General features: G+C 33.6%; 1 protein-coding gene across 1 annotated transcript in view; it reads left to right on the top strand.

Annotated features, from left to right (window-relative positions):
- Sesn3 (sestrin 3) overlaps window positions 1–16,682 on the top strand; it is a 64,330-nt gene extending 47,648 nt beyond the window's left edge. Inside the window, exons 7-10 of the mRNA XM_026396090.2 lie at window positions 3,091–3,209; window positions 3,987–4,177; window positions 6,781–6,925; window positions 8,681–16,682. Of these exons, the coding sequence (XP_026251875.1) occupies window positions 3,091–3,209; window positions 3,987–4,177; window positions 6,781–6,925; window positions 8,681–8,767 (542 nt within the window). The 3' untranslated portion in view covers window positions 8,768–16,682. The remainder of the gene's footprint in view (window positions 1–3,090; window positions 3,210–3,986; window positions 4,178–6,780; window positions 6,926–8,680) is intronic.
- The last annotated feature ends 1,450 nt before the right edge of the window (window positions 16,683–18,132 follow it).

The raw sequence follows: 18,132 nt of genomic DNA, 5'->3' as shown, positions 1-18,132 counted from the left end.
TTAAAAAATACTTGGGAATCAACAAAATAGGTGAAAGATCTCTACAATGAAGGCTACAGAACACTAAAGAAATTGAAGAAGGCCTTAGAAGATGAAAAGATCTCCATGCTTTTGGATAGCCAAAATTAATACTGTCAAAATGGCCATACTACCCAAAGCACTATACAGATTCAATGTGATTCCAATTAAAATCCCAATGTCATTCCTTATAGAAATAAAAAAAAATGCAATTATGAAATTTACTTGGAAAAATAAGAGACTTTTACATTAAGAGATAATGCATTGAAAATGCTATTGGTAGTGTTTCTATTCATTTTAATAGAGTGCTGAAGCACAAGGAGAATACAAAGTGGTTATGGGTTTGGGGTAGGAATAAGCCTAAAATTTCTTTTTAGAGAACTGAAAGCCACTTAAAAACTTCAGGTCAATTTAAGTAGTTTAATGTTTAGACATTAAACTACTTTTCCACATCATCATATACTAATTCACATTGAATTTCTCACTGACATTTAGTATTGACAGGAGTATTAATAACTTATAGTAAGTTTATTATGAATAAATTTATTCATTTCTTTAGTTGACATTTGTTTTTGTATTAATGAAGCAAAAATAGATATTAAGAGTATAGCATAATAACTGGCATTCTAGTTATTACTCAACAAAGTTTATTCTCTTTATGTGTAATAAAGAAGTTTTAAAATTCTTATTTTAATGAGAATTTTTGGGGATTAAATTTTTTATTTGTCCTTTTGAGATTTACAGACATAGACTGTATTTTGACATATTATACATACATGGAGTATAACTTCTCATTCTTGTAGTTGTACATGATTGTGGAGTTTGATACTGGTTGTGTATTCATATGTGAACATAGGAAAGTTATGTCCAAGTCATTCTACTGTCTTTTCTATTCACAGGCCCCTCCCTTTCATCATTCCCCTTTCTTCATTCCCTTTTGTTTAATCCAGTAATCTTCTATTCCCCCCCTGCCCCCCATGTGTTAGTATCCACATGTCAGAGAAACATTCGACCTTTGGTTTTTTGGGATTGGCTTATTTCACTTAGCATGATAGTCTCCAGTTCCATCCATTCACCAGCAAATGCCATAATGTCCTTCTTCTTTATGACTGAGCAGTACTCCATTGTGTATATATGCCAAAAAAAGTTTTAATCCATTTATCTGTTGAAATGCAGACACCTAAGTTGGTTTCATAGCTTAGCTATAAACATGGATGGGGTCATGTCACCATAGTGTGCTGATTATAAGTCCTTTTTAACAAGATATATCTTGTTAAGTTGAATAGCCTTTCCTACTATTATGAAGCACACTGGCTGGGCATGGTGGTGGTGCACACCTGTAATCCCAGAAATTTGGGAGGCTGAGACAGGAAAATTGTAAGGTCAAGGCCAAGCCTCAGCAACTTTGTGAATCCTTATCTCAAAATAAAGAGTAAAGAGGACTGGGGATATAGTCCAGAGGGGTAAAGAGCTCCTGGGTTCATTCCTTAGAGGAAAAAAAAAAAAAGAACTCCAATAATTCTATGACAGCAACCTAAAGAAAGGTAAAAACTTAGAAAGAAAGAATACTTATTGTTGGGATTGTTGTGAAATAGCAAATATTAAACATAATGAAGTGTCCTATTCATTAGTCTAACAATGTTTCAGAAGAATTACTATAATTGCACTTATTTTTTAAACTTCCCCAAATTTTGACTAGATAAGAATTATAGTTTTTACTATGCTTCAAAACTTTGTTTTTACTATGCTTCAAAACTTTTTATTAACTGTATTTAAAATTTATTACTTATTAAATACGAAAAATATTTAATATTAATTAAAATACTAGTTAAGAAAATATGCTTACATAGGAGCTAATTTTTTCTTTAATTTTGGGAAATATATATTTATTTTCTAGAGCAAAAAGAAGAAAATGAAGCTCATGCATTCCATTTTAATGGTTGAAATCAGGAAAAAGTAATTAAAAATACAGACTAAAGTAAAAAAAAAAAAACAGTGAATTAGGAACTGGGGATGTGGCTCAAGTGGTAACATGCTCGCCTGGCATGCGTGGGGCGATGGGTTCCATCCTCAGACCACATAAAATAAAGATGTTGTGTCCACCGAAAACTGAAAAATAAATATTAAAAAAACAGTGAATTAGAAGATGATTATCTTCAAGCTAAATTAATATGCATTGAACATTTAAATTTTTCCAGTGGTAAATTTTTAATATCATCAACTATGTAGTTGTCACCTGTCTTAAAATGTTATTATTGTCTTTCTATCTTCCTGACTGCCAGTTTGGTACTAGTCTACTCACAGTCTTATTAGCAAGTTGTTTACTTCACATGTATGTTTCTATTTTCATGTGCTCAGAAAAATGAACACACATTGCGTGTAAAGCTCAATGAATGTTCACAAACTGAACCCTCCTGTTTAGCACCCAGTTGAATAAAAAGAGTGATAGTGTCATTCAAAAGTCCACTCTCCCCTCCCTGGAGCTGCTTTCCTGACCCTTTTCCTTATAACATACCACATTGTAAGCTAAAAACAAACTTTATTGAACTGATTTTTACTGTGAATAGGTCAAGATGAAACAATATGTAATTTAAGCACAGTTTATCTTAAATCTAAAATGGTCTTGTACCTTCATCTCCTCTCCTTCGTCACATCCCCTTTATCACCTGGAGAGAACAAAAGGATGTTTAAACTTTATATTCACAGGCCCATCCTATCTTCCATTTCTAAATTAGTAAAATTAGTGTATTAGTCTTTTGCTACTATTGTTTAGACTTTTTAAATTTAGTCAATTTTTTGCCTGGATAACTAGAGTTAAATTTAATTCCCAGAATTTAGAAATGAAATTATAAAAAATATCTGCTGCTGAAGTTTTGAATATTAATTTAAGCCACATAGTCAATATTGTTAATTAATTAATTAGTGTTAATTAATCAACATTGATTAATGTTAATTAATTATTGTTAATAAATTAATGATAAAGCTAAAAAGTAGTGGAAAATGGGGTTCGGTTTTATTATCTTATCCAGGTACAATATCCTTATGAACTGGATTGTTCATTATTTTCTCTAGATTTTGAAGATGACATGATTGTAACATCTGATGTCTCGCGATACATTGAAGACCCTGGTTTTGGGTATGAAGACTTTGCGAGACGAGGAGAAGAACATTTGCCAACATTCCGAGCTCAGGTATAAGATGTCTTTAATTCAGAGTAGCCACTTTAACTGCCATTTTAACTATTAACTGTTAAAATATAAATAAATTGACTTCAAAATAAATTGGTCATTTGATAGTATCTATAAATCTTGGCATTTATCCTCCTTTTCAGTCTCATCTAATTTGGTATCCCAATAAGTGAATAGTTATTTTAGCATTTCCCCCTAAGAAGGCAAAAGGAAACTATCTGCTTTATTTAGTTACTTTCATTATTACATGGTAGTTGTACATTGTTCATGTGTTTTTCCAAAGGAAGCAGGGAGGAAACCAAATGGTATGGTCATGTTTATATGTAAAAAGGTATTTTGTAATAAGATCATATACCAGCAGGCATGGGCTTAAGGGCACCCTTCCACTTCTGAAAATGTAGCCAACTATAGTTAGGTGAGTCCTAAAGAGAGTGTAGATTTGAATTACACAGATTCTTTTATGCCTATTTTAGATGATTTCTATGCTAACAGTCCATGTAACAGTTTGGTGACAGGGATATTCCAAGATCTTCGAGGTTCCTTTCAGATTCAGGTATAGTGTGCATGGTACCTGATCATCAGAGGTGGCCAGAGTTCATTACTAAACATGACAAACACTGGGCAAACATTCTGGCACTCCAATCTGCAAACCATTGTGAAGGATTCTTGTTAAAGCCATAGTGAAGCTGCAAACCTAGAACTGAATTAGAAGTATGCTCACTTACTAGCTTCAGTAGTTTAATTCAATAAAAACATATTGGATACATTTTGTGCACTTAGGACTACACCTGGGAAAATCATGGGTTCTCCCTGGTGAACAGACTTTATTCAGACATTGGACATCTTCTTGATGAGAAGTTTAGAATGGTCTACAATCTCACCTATAACACTATGGCCACCCATGAGGATGTTGACACAACCACACTGCGCAGAGCTTTATTTAACTACGTTCACTGTATGTTTGGAATCAGGTATGTTCTATGTGCATACAGTTTTATACTATTTTTAAGTGAAAATTCTGACATGAGTCTTATTTATATCCCTCTTTGTAATTATAGGATTCTGGGGAGAGAATAATATATGTGAACTTCTGACTTTAAAAAAAATTCTGTTTTATAGAGAGCATTTTTCTTCATTTAAGTGTTGCAAATCTTAACAATGATGTACATATAAGGCAGCAGGAAGAATTTACTGAGGAAAGGAGAAACAGCATCAGTAATCACTGGGATAGGATAGAATCAGACTAAAGTTGAGAATCCTTCCTGGAAAATAGATTAGTTTTTTTAAAAAATGTGTATTGTGTCTCTTTAGATCACTGTAGTAAATTCTGTTTTTTTAAATTTATTTTTGAAGGAATGGTAATTGGGGCATAAGCAAAACTAGAATAGATTTTGTCCTCATAAAGCTTATGTAAGCTTACATAAGAATACTGAAATGAAACATATCAGTCAATATAAATTAAGGCTTCTAAGTTTAGGAAATTAACATTGAGATGATAGTGAGTAAATGAGGGAAGGAGATTGAATGGGCTAATCAAGAAAGCTCTTTTTTGGAGAAGTGCTTTTTGGGGCTGAGTTTGGAAGGCTTTTTATGGAATAGATTTGCAGAAAAAAATTTGCAGTTATGAATACATTTAACTTGACTGTATAGTGTATCTTATATATTATGTGAAAGCCTTTATGGAATGAAATTAGAATTCAATTTGTTAGGCAGAGTATTTTCTGTAATTTTAGCTAAAGGATCACAAAATTTTCCTATTAATCAACTAATAATGAAACAGTCTATGTAAACAAACAAACAAAAGAAAACCACTACGGGTTGAGCATCCTAAATCTGAAAATTTGACATCAAAATACTTTAAAATCCTAAACTTTTTATCTTATTAAAATTTGGGGGGTTTTAGAGAAATTGAGATTTCAGATTTTCTGATTAGGAATGTTTGATAAAGTCTATGCAAGTATACCAACATCTAAAAAACTTAGAACTCTGGAACATTTCTGATCCCAGTCATTTTGGAGCAGGGATTCTCATCCTGCATTATGATGGTATATAATAATTATGCTATTTGTCCATTGACTATCTGAACAATAAATTATCAAAGAATTATCTATGTTTAAACATATATCATATATCTATACACACACACACATATAAAAGTATACTATAGTGTATATATAATGTACACTATTATGTGGAAGAGTATAGTGTATATATATACATATAGTGTGTATAATGTATACATATACACACATAATATGTGTATATAAACCATATGTAATATATAAAGGGGCACAATATACTTTTTTTTAACTAATCCATTTTCCAGGAAGGATTCTCAAATTTAGTCTTAATTCTATCTCCAGTGATTATTGATGTTATATAAAACATACATACACACACACACATTATAGTTACACAGTTAAGAAAAATAAACACTAATAAAATTTAAGTCCAATAAATATTGATAGTATACAAGGCAATAAGTAACAAATGTTGTAATCATATTTAATCCATTGGATGCTACTGAATAAAGTTTTTATGAAATCATCAAGATATCATTTATTTAAAGCAATACTTTGGAGTTAAAAATATAGGAGATAAATTGCAAAAGCTTCCAGGACCACAGACCCCCTCCTATCTGTGCCTGTGCCTATTCTTTCTGCTCTCTCTCTTCTGTTTCTGTGGATGACCTGTCTATGCTGCTGTGCACTTAGACGCAAACTCCCACATCCTCTCACTTCTGAAGATCTCTGCCTCACTTCTCCCTCCTCTCTCCCACATAGTCAGCTTTACTTTCCGGTATTTTTTCCAGCAGTATGGAACATGCTATTATTTCTCCCATCACTAAAGAAAATTCTTTCATCCTCCTTTTCCTTCTGGCTGCTACCTCATTTTTCTACTCCTATGCATAGCAGATTTCTTTGAAAAAAAATTGCATTTACTGTCACCATTTTCTCATATCCCATTCTCTCTTGAACTTACACAGTTAGGCTTTTTCTCCTACCATGCCTACAAAACTGTGCTTATTGAGGTTACCAATAACTTCTGCTAGCTACTTCCCGTGGTCAGTCTGCAATTATTATTTATCTGATTGTTCAGCAGCATATTAGATACATGATGACTCTGTCATCCTTGAAACACTTGACTCCAGCCTTAGGGCCTTTATGCTTGTTCCTTCTCCACCTTATGGTATTTGTTCAAATGTCAATCTCTCAGAGAAGCCATCCTGCCCACCCTATTTAAAATCATAACTTCTTTCCTCCTAGACCACAGATTTCATTTTCTCTGCCTAGCAGTTATCACCATCTGTATACTACATGCTTTATCTTTTAAATTTTTTTCTCCATATAGAATTTAAAGTCAATGAGATCAGGGATTGATTTTTTTCTATGTTCATCAGCGAATCCCCAGTACCTAGAAAGGTGCAGGGCATATAGAAGTCACTCGGCAAATATTTGTTAAATTAATTAATTAATGAGCTTAGTGGTATATAGTTATTAGACAATCTTTCTACAACATTAGAAATTAAAAATTTTAATTGTATCATAATAAAGTGTTGTCCTGTTGCTCATAGGTATGATGATTATGACTATGGGGAAGTTAACCAATTACTTGAACGAAGCCTGAAGGTTTACATTAAGACAGTAACCTGCTATCCTGAGAGAACTACAAAGCGCATGTATGATAGTTACTGGCGGCAGTTCAAACACTCAGAAAAGGTAAAGTTTCATGACAAAGCATTATACCATAGACAGATATTCAGTATAATAAGTAATGATTATGAAAAATGACGCAAGTGCTGTACTAATAAATTTGTGCTTTTGAAATTAAAGTGGAATTATCTAGCATTTTATGTTTTTAAATTCAGAGTTATTGACTATTAACTAAATTTTAGTTGTATGCTTTGTCTATCATAGTGTCTAAAGTAAATTTTAGCATCAGTCTGTGATAGAGTGTATCTTTCAGATAGTGTCTTTAATGTCTTTAAAATATGAGAAACTATCTACCATTCTAACTTTCAATAAAAACCAAACCTACTAATAAGTTTTAGTGGTATAATTGTATCTTGACTCAGAAGCATATCCATTTAAAGATTCTTTAGCTAGCCACAAGAATTATTAGAACAATAGTTTATCATCTCAATTTAATAACTGGTATTTAAGTTATAGATAGACCCTTATTTATTTTTTATTTATTTATATGCAGTGCTGAGAATCGAACCCAGTGCCTCACACATGCTAGGCAAGCACTCTACCACTGAGCTACATCCCAGCCCATATAATCTGGTATTTTGATAATATAATATAGGACCTTTTAGACAAATATATTATTATATAAGAATATTTTTTGCAGGAAATATATAGGAATCATATTTAAATTAAAACCTAATAAATGTTAAGGATTTTTAACCAACATTAAAATATAAAAAGCTAGCTTTAAGTATTAGGCCTTTTAATCCTTAAATCCAAGAGTCTCATTTATATCTACACTTGAGAATAAGAAATATTTCTAGGGTTCCAACAGACACTAATTAGCTGTTATGACCTTGGCAAAGAAATGTTATAACCTCAGTATCTGACAGATTTTTTTGAAGTCTTAAAGCCAGTCATACTCAGGTAATTGCCCATTTTATCTTCAGCATCTCTTGATGGATCTTTATGCCCTGTTTATATGTTTGCAATAGCTTTTTCTCCTTTTCTAGATTCTATCTAGAAATTTTCTTTACTAATCAGGAAACTATATCCAACAATATATTCAACTGGTAGAAAGATATCAAAACATTATATTTCCTTATAGTACATTTTGAAAACTTGCATGTATTCATTTTAACTGTCAGCTGAGAAGTATTCCTAAAAGAAGTGCTTTTCACAATTTTACCTGAAAGACTCTAAGGAAACTATGCATAGCTAATAAATAACAGACACTACATAGAAAAAGTGTCCAGCATCAGAGTTTCACTTTAAAAGTAAATACTAGTAAAATTTTGAAAGAGCTTTTCATGGTGTGTGTGTGTTCGTGTGTGTGTGTGTGTGTGTGTATAAACATATATATATATGCATATATAATATGTATACACATTATATATATATATATAAATGATGTGAAAAATGTAGGGTTAATTTTTAGTCATGTCAAATTTTATGACTTGGAAGTATAATTTGTAGGAAAATTATAATTTATAAAAATTAGTTTTGTAATTGAAAAGGTTAATTGGCTTTACATAATGTATAGTCTTAACAAGATTATAGAATTTTATAGACATTATGGGTTGTTTTTACTACTTGCAGAACTATCTTTATAAATACACATTTGAATGTTACATTTGTATATGTATAGATATACCCAAGCATGTATGTTTGTATATAATCTCTATACACATAAAGAATGTTTGTAAATGTGATATGTGGGAAAAACCTTAAAGATTTTCCCTTTGGGTATTATGTTCACTAACCTGATAACATTTTCCTTTCCAGGTTCACGTAAATCTACTTTTAATGGAAGCAAGGATGCAAGCTGAACTGCTTTATGCCCTTCGGGCTATAACTCGGCATTTGACCTGAACCATTGACCAGGGAGAATGGCATGTGTGTAAAGACCTTTTCACATATGATTTACATCAGAAACTATTTGTGATATAGCATCAAAAATTATCCAATTCTCTAGTGTCAAAGATTAGTCGTTGGGTTTTTTTGTTGTTGTTGTTGATGTTGTTTTTCTTTTTCCGGCTGTAATGTGCAATGATGTGTTTTATTTTTCTTGATGCTTAACATTACTAACAATTGCAAAAATAATACTGAGGAGCACTACTTTGCATTGTTTATAATTGGATTTTTGGATACTGATCATAAATCATGAACCTGGTTTGTTAATGCTTAACTTCAATGCTTAGGGGTTTGTGTGTACGTATACATTTTTCTTTGCCCCTCATTTTTTTAAATAAGGAAAAGCGCTTACAATCTGGTCAAGCTAATTTTTTTCAGATATTGGAATTCAGCAAAGAATGACCTCCTCTGGCCATTCTAAAATTTTCATGTTGTGTCCTAAGTCTGGTGGAGGAAAAGCATGCGCTGTTGAACCAAGCTGCTCAATGGACACAAATTTGTGTCCCCAGGAAATTATTTGTCAGGCACTGTGTTTTTGTTTATTTGTTTGTTTGTTTTGGGGTTTGGTTTTTTTTTTTCCTGCTATTGGCGATAACGTGAAATGTGATACAGCCATTGTCCATAATTTAATGTGAAGTTAATCATGATGAATTCTATCGCATGCTACTGAAATGCCAAATTTAGCAATTTTCTTTCTCTTCTAAACCGGAATTTTCAGTTTTCCATATCAGATGTATATATGAAAAGCAGAATTATGCACAATCCTTCCTATCACTGACAGTACTTCTCAGTCACCTTAAATAATCAGTGCTCACAGTGCTGCTCACAGTTCTTTCAGTTGGCACATATAAAACTGTACCCACACAAGACTGACCAAAAATTTTCTTTGCACATTTTCCTTTCTTATAGTTTTTTCTATATTATGGTATGCAAAAGAAGGTTACATGCCTATATTTTTCCAATTAGGCTTTTAGAAATTGTTTCCATGATTTTCTTCCTATAATAGATTAAACATATTATTATTCAAAGGTTAAAAATTGTGTTTCTATGCATTAATGTGATTAAACAACAACAAAAAATGAGTGCAATATGTTCTAAGAAATACTCAACTTCCCCCTATTAAGTCACTGCAGAAGTGTCCTTTTAAACAGGGCCATAAAGAAATTTTGTGTAAATTTCTTTATTGAACTAGGCTTTTTTCAATTTTACCTTACTGGGGTTCAAAATGTTCTTTTCATAATGCCAAAGCATTTCTCTTCCCCAGAAAAAATCTCTTTGGACAACTGGTTAAAAAAAGATGTCAAGTCATAGGGGAGGAATAAGCAGCCAAAAAGTCACATTTTTGCATTGGTTTATGTTGCTTATTAGACTATCTTCAGAGAGCACAACATTATGTGTTTATAGCTTTAATTTGTATTATGTTAATGAACCAGTGAAGTGCCTAAAGAGATGCTTACAACTATCCAGTAGGACACAACTGCACTGCTTAAACACTTTTTGGTTAATTAAGGGTGACTTGAATTTTACACATACATATTAGTTTTTAAAAAAACATGTTCATTTTTAATAGTAAATAATATAGCTAAAATTTTCCGTTATATTTCCCACAAAGATTTCAGTTTATATATACTTACTTATTAGATAGGACCTACTTTTTTCTCTCACGAAAGGATCATGGGGTAGTGTTTTGTTAAATCACTTTCCCATTCCATTTGCCATCCTTCTCTGGTACAGTACATTAAGTTGCTTTGCTTTAGCTTTTGTTCCAGATAAGAAAACAAAGATGACTATACACCTGTTAACATATAAGATAGTTTGCATTTTTGGATTCCAAGATCTTATTTGAAATCTTCCATGTGAGGAAAAAAGTTACTAATATTTTTGAAGACAGGGTGGTTTATTTCAAGAGACTATTCAAAGAACTCACACCAGATCTCTTGTGTTTTGTTTATTGCATATACCATATGTTGATTTTCTTCAATATCAAATTATATAGATACATATTAGCTGCAAGGAAAGTATTTAGGAGAATGGCAAAACACAGATGGCAGCATAAATGTTCATTAGATTTCCCTTACCTTAGGATTTTCAAGTTGAGGATATCTTTTATTCTTGTGTTTGTTTTCTTTTTAGAATCTTTTCAAATAATAGCCCTATATTTTTGTGCAGGTGAATTGTATTACAGGAAGAAAAATGATTTTTATGTATTGAATAGAAAGAGAAATTCTCACAGGACACCAGATGAGCTTTAGACCAAAAGGGGAAACAAAGTTTAAATAACTAAAATGGCCACTTAATTTTTCCTTTTTACTTTTTCCCCAGAAATATAAGTAGTTAGAGGTTGGGTTATAGAAATATTAGTGCCTTTAATAGATCTTTTTCCTAGCAAAGTTTCTTTTTAGCTCAACATCGATCTGTCTTATTAATAATCAGGAAAATAAGTTGACTTGGAACTATAAACATAAATAAGATAATATATTAATAAACCTCAATGAACCAGCCTAGAGGAACTGACTAGTGAAGGTGCCAAAGCACCTGTTAGGATGCAGCATGCACAGCATTCCAGGCTTGGCTCCCATCTGACCAGGAGTTTGCTGTCCACTCTCTTTATCCAGTGCAAACTTGAAATTCTGATGCGGTTTTGCAGGGTGGTATTTTTTCAAAGTATTGAATTTACTATGTAGTAATTTATAGTGTAGTTTTTATATTAAAAATGTGATATTTTTAAAAAGAGATATCTGGTTCAATTGGTATAACGAAGTGATTATCTGCTATGCTAATCTACACCTTGGGCTCACATTGTGCCAAACTTAAATGTGCAAATATATGTGAAAAAAAGCACATATGAATGTGAATTCTTTAATTACATGCTTATTATGTTAAAATCAGTCTAATAATCCACTCATTTGTGCTTGAGTATATATCTACTTTGGAATTCCAAGTTTTCCAGCTTTGATGGTAACTCTTAATTTTTCAGATCACCTTAGGAAATATTAAAATGCCCCCCTCGTCCACCCATGTGAAATTAAACCTGTTCTTTAACCCCTTGACTATGGAAAGGTCCAGGCATGTGCCTCAGAACCTTCAGGTTAGGTTTCCTCAGGTGGGCTTGTGACAATAAAAGGGAAATGTGTTTTAGAGATGGGACTGCTTCACCTTTATGAACTAAGTATATTGTCTCAATCTCAGGAAGAATTTGTCCCATATGGGCTACTCTTTAAATCAAAGTTGGCAAACATGGAATCTGGGACAATTCCTTGGCTTTTAATTATGGTTTTAAACCCAAATAATGGCAGAGCAACACAGGGCTGTTTTTAGAACAGAAAACTCAAATGTAAAGTTTATTTAAAATATCATATAAAATTTGAACCAGAGCCCCTATTTTATTTGTGCTTTAATGTCTCCTAAAGACTTTAAATACATCTAAAATCTAATTAATATTAGTAGGGCATCTTTTTCCTTTCCCACATTATGAAGTTTTTTAATGAAAATCTTAGATTTCTGTGCCGCAGCAAAATAAATTTATCAGCAAACAAAGATCTGAACTTAAAATAGTTCACCATTTTTAGTGGAGAGTGCATGCAAATATGGTGAGATTCTTTTTAAACACTAAAGACAATTCATCAGGGAAAATCACAAATTTCAGTGCATACGAGGCTTTTTGTTTTGTGTTATATTGCTTTAAAAAGAATTCTATATAATTTTTCTAAAAAGCAAGAGTTTAAATTATTCTTTTTATCTCATAGGTCTTGTTCATCTTAAATGCAAAGAAATGGTCTTACATGGAGTAAAAAGCACACAATAGTAATGCTGTACAAATAGCATAGTTTAACACCAAACTGAAAGACATGTGATTACTCTGCTCCCTGTTCAAATCAAGTTTTCTGCTTTTTTAAACATTTTTTTTATTACTGGGGATTGAACCATTGACTTGCACATGCTAGACAAGTATCCTATCATGAAGCTACTTCCCTAGCCCTAGATTAAAGGTTTTGATCTTGGATTTTTGTTTTTTTGTTTTTGTGATGCTGGGGATTGAACCCAGGACCTCATATATGGCTAGGCAAGCACTCTGTTGCTGAGCCACACACCCCCGATTGAGTTTGAAATTATGTAATTTGTATAATCAGAACCCATTCTAGGTGGCCATCATCCTAAACTGTGTTTCCCTAATATACCCGTGTGGAGACTGAGAATCAAATTAAGAAGTCTTTCCTCAAAGCAGTACTGTAACCTGAATGTATTTATCTCAGTCAACAGAATTTAAATGCCCACTGTATGTGGAGCTTACTTCAGTGCTAATTTGGCATAGTCAGCAGTATCTGCTCAGGTGATACCTAGAACAAAAATAGCCGGGGCAAAGTAGATTATGAGGTAGAGGTATATGTCGAGGCAGAACCCTGTGAGGAATGAATCGCTTTCAAAGATCACATGGAATATAAAGCTGACACTGTGGCTGTCCTCAGTGTTGTGTACCTAATACAAAGGAAACATTTCCCACATGGAGCTCCTACCTGCTAAGCCCACCCTTTCCTGCCTGCTTTCTCATCCTCCAAGTGCCTCAACCTCTGTACATGCACTCTGCTCCCCTTTCCTCAGCCTTTCTTGGTCTGAATGCCTTTCACAATCCAAACCAAACATCACCAGCCACCTGCTGATAGTCACCAGCATTTACTTTTCTGAGTTACTTTTCTTCATTCATTAAGAAAATGGCTGTGTCTCAGTTCCCTCTAAATCCCTCATCCATCCATCTATATATACTTGGGCCAACTTTTGCCCTAGATGCCCTACCAGATGTTATGCAGCATCAAGTGTAATCCTGTCCACCCCGTACTGTTTCTACCCTTTTCCCAGCTGCCAAAATATCTTGCTCTCCTCTACCTCATCCCCAAAGAGCCTATAAATTTAGAGTATCCAACCTTTTCATGGGTTCACTCTCTGTTGTTCAGTAATACTACTTCCATATTTTAAATAAATCATAAAAGACTTTTGCCTTCTATCAGAGTAGGAATCTTTATATTTATACATGATACAGAAATTGAACTATTTCTACCATGCAGAATTTAGCATTTAGCAGGATTTTAAAGTGATTGAATTGCCATCCTAAACTTGGATCTATATTAGATAATGAATACTGATGTTAGACCAAGTTATTTGAATGTAAAGTTAAAATTATCTAGCAATCCAGACTGACCTGTAACCCTTTAGTGGAACAGGAAATTTCTGGCATACAAATAGGGTGGTTTTTCAGACATTTGTTTTATTGGTGGTGTTTGGGCCTTGACACATTTGTCATAAAAGGACAGATGAAAAGAGGTATTTATACAGTCTGAGTGGAACACAGAAGACCATTTGATTTAATGTAGATAAAATCCCACAAGACTGGACACATGAGGGTTTGACCAGGACTTGCTGGGTTATGTTAATCCTATCCCCCATTCCTGTCATTTAAAAAAGAGGAAATGCAGAGAGAGGGAAAATACAAATTCTCATAATATAATTTAAAAAAGAAGAAATGCAGAGAGGAGGAAACTGAAAATTCTCCTCTACTTGATGTACATTCAGTATGGCTCACACTATAAAATATGTGTTTCTAACATATAGGAAACAAGTTTCTAACATGGGGAATGTGTATTTACAGATGCTTATCTCATCTGAAGATGAACCCTATTTGAAAGTGTAGATTATTATGTTCTCTTGTGGTATTTGATGTTTTCCATCTCAATCATAAATAGCCCAACCTGGAAGCAGTGTCCAATAAATGCCCTAAGGACCCAGGAGTGAACTGGTGACCTAGTACAACTCGGAGACTGATAGAGTTGTTAAATCATGTGTCATAAAATGTTCATTCTAGCTTTAACCTAACTATGACTGTACCACCATGAAGTACAGAACTGAAAAATAAAAAAATATATAGGGGGGAAAAATAGAGTACCTAGTTCTTTTGAGTGTTTGTGGAACACTCTGAAATAATGCAGTGCATAACATAAAATAGCCTTTAGAACAAAGACTCCATGTTATAGTCGTGGGACATCATCAAGCATTAGTAAGTCTTAAATATGATAAAATATAATTTTGGTATGTAAAATTTTGCTAAAAACAGTCTATTTTCTTGCACCCCTCAAGTTAGCCTCTTAAAAAAATGAATGTATAATTTCTACAGAAAGACTATTAAAGAAGGAGAGAGGATCTCCAGTCTTTAATGTTCAAATATTCTTCATGGATCCCAAATCATTAAGTGTATACATTATGATATAGAATAAAACTAATTACACATTTCTTTCTTAATCAGTCTTCACCATTTTCAACTGGATCTCCCAACTCTGATAAGAATCAAAAGATAGGATAAAGGAAATATATCAGTTAGGTGGCCAAGGATTTTCCTTTGTAAAGTTGAGAAACTATTTTCTCCTTTATGAATTTTACTGGTTCTCTAAAATAAAAACTGAGTTAAACGGTACCCTTGTTCGCCAAGGAAAGTGATCCAAACTCTATTTCTAGTGCAAATATTTCCTTTGCATTCATATGTCTTCTCTGGAGAGAAAGTACAATTTTTCCCTCCCTCTTTCTCTTCACATTAACTCTTTTAACCCAAAATAAGATAGACAGTGAAAGCAAATCATAAGCCAGTTTGGCATCTTCTCAGTGCTTATAGAATATACACATCCACACACAGTCTGAGCAAGGTAAACAAGAACCCTGTCAGGTCACCTTGGAACGTGGCCTTGCCACTTGAATTAGTTCCTTCAAACCTGAAAACAACTTTCCTGGTCATGGAAGAACTGGATGTATCCTTTAACTTATGAAATAGAATTTGAACTTGAAAACTCTTTTTATTAATCCTGATTTTGCAAGGCAGCTACATAATGAATGTATATATTAAGACTTTGTAGCTGAATTGCACATGAAATCAGATTGCCAACTTCTTGACTTTTCAATTATAGGCATCATTTTATCCTTAAGTTGTGAGCGATATATGTAGCATGCTGTGAAACGTCTATTATAGTTCTTTAATTCATCAGTATTAATACAGAATTATCCTTTGCGTTCCTTGGTACTTTTTATTCAGTGTAATCAAAAGCTGTGATGTTTTGCCTTTGTAGTCCTGTGCTTTGTCACTGTAATTTTTTTTTTCTACGAAGCACGTGACTTTGGACTAATGTTAAGGCGGATGATATGATCTTTAAGACTGCTAATATATATATATATATACACATATATATATCAGTCTCTTACTCTATAAGGATTTAAATTAGAATAAGCTTTTATCAAATAGATCATTGATGCAGTTTAGGATTCACGCAAGTTTCAGTGTCAAATGGCAGTCTTATATTTATAGTTTCAATTCTGAAAATAGAAAATTTAATAAAACAGCCACTTTAAACTTGTTCTGACAAACCAGACCCTGCTGTAGATATAGTCTAAGGTAGTTAACCATATAAGCCTTTTCAACTCTTAAATGCCACATGAGTCAGCAGTTAAGGAGATTTTAGAACCCATGAAAGCTTTTTGTATGTATAACTAGGTTTTATTTTTTTTATGTTGCTGATTTTACAATTCTGACTAAAGCTGACCTGAATGGGTCAGTTTATAATATTCTAGTGCTTTAATGCCTCTTTTTGTTTTTTTATTTTGTGTTTTTGGAGGGATGGGTAATATTATTTGAACAGATGTGGAAGGAACTGTTAGTGAGTCAAGACAAACACATTTGAAATAAAGGAATTGTGTATTAACATGTTAACAATTCATAACTGCACTTTTTATGACATTTTGAAAATCTATTTATAGGTACAGAACAATGGGTTTTGTTAAACTGTATCACATTTATACTTGCAGAAATTTATTTCATTGTTATTAGTAGGAATTTTATTGGTTCAATAAAATTGGCAAAACTGAACCCAATTATTTTCTTTCTTTATTTATATTATTAAAGTAGCATTTTCACCTAGGTTTGTTTCTCCTTGATCATTGAAACATGCCTTCTGAAAGACATCAGAATTGTAGGACTCATTATTTTCCTTGACCCACACTTTTCTTATGACATTTCTTTCTTTTTTTCTTTCTTTCTTTTTTTTTGGGGGGGGGTTCAAGGGATTGAATTTGGGGGCACTCAACCACTGAGCCACATCTCAGCCCTATTTTGTGTTTTACTCAGAGATAGAGTCTCACTGAGTTGCTTAGCACCTTGCAGTTGCTGAGTCTGGCTTTGAACTCAATATTCTCCTGTCTCAGCCTCCCCAGTGGCTGGAATTACAGGTGTGCACCACTACGCCCGGTTTCTTATGACATTTTAAAAAATCACTAGATATTGCATTAGTGAACTATTATAGTTCAAAAACTAATTATTGTTTCCTTTATATATTAATTATGTAGAGTCAGAAGGTGGTTTGAATAGATGCACCCAGCACCCCTGCTTCTTAACAAAGAAAAACCAAACAGGTGGATGACCTGGGGAGGTCCATGACCTTGAGAGAACACTGGAATTCAACAGTAGAAGAATGGAAATCTTGTAAAATCCAGAAACCTGGGACAGGAGCCTAGAAAAACAAAATATTCCATCACCTACTACCTATTTCTACAGCAGAAGGGAAGGGAAGTCTCCCCTCAGGAGGGGCAAAGATAAAAAGAGTCCTAGCAACCTCTAACAGCAGAGATAGTGGCAATCTTAGCTATTAGGAAGTTTCATGGTCTTTACAGACTTACAGCCTAAATACACAGAATGCCTGAAATCTTCACAGTCATCTGACTAAAATAGGAATTCACTTTCAACTCCCATAGAACTTCCAGAGGGCTGGAACCAGGAGGCATCTTAAGAAAGAACCTATTGTCTGAATTTGGACTGCTCCAGGCATCAGCTACTTCATATTCCCACCTCTGGGATCCCTCAGACCTTCTACAGCAGTGACTCAACTGATAGCTGGCTCAGTGGAGTGCTACTTGGGAGTTGTGACACATGGGAGTAGTAGGTGCTGCCCTCAAGAACTGGGGGATCAGAAACCTGCCTCTAAGACCAGGGGTATGACCAGTTGCCTATGGTTTCATACAGTGCCAGGACAGTGGGCAGTTGCCCCACGGTTCCTGCCACTTCTCTCCCAGAGTTATGCATGGGTGCCTGTCACTAAAAAGGCAGAGAAAGAACTAAGGTTCTACTGTTTGTTCTGCCCATACAGAGAGGTGTGATGGAGCAACACCACTACAGTTCCAGCTATAGCCTGCCCCAGGGAACAGTCTAGGAAGACTGGAGAGATACCTTGCCCTGTTTGGCCACATTCCACTCTCACTCAACTGAGAGGAATTTTGCCTGGCTCCAGACATGACCCACT

This window comes from Urocitellus parryii, chromosome 4 (assembly GCF_045843805.1).
Source record: "Urocitellus parryii isolate mUroPar1 chromosome 4, mUroPar1.hap1, whole genome shotgun sequence".
In the NCBI taxonomy this organism is placed as follows: Eukaryota; Metazoa; Chordata; class Mammalia; order Rodentia; family Sciuridae; genus Urocitellus; species Urocitellus parryii.
Note: the sequence above shows the minus strand (reverse complement) of the source record. Positions and strands in the feature narration are given on the sequence as shown.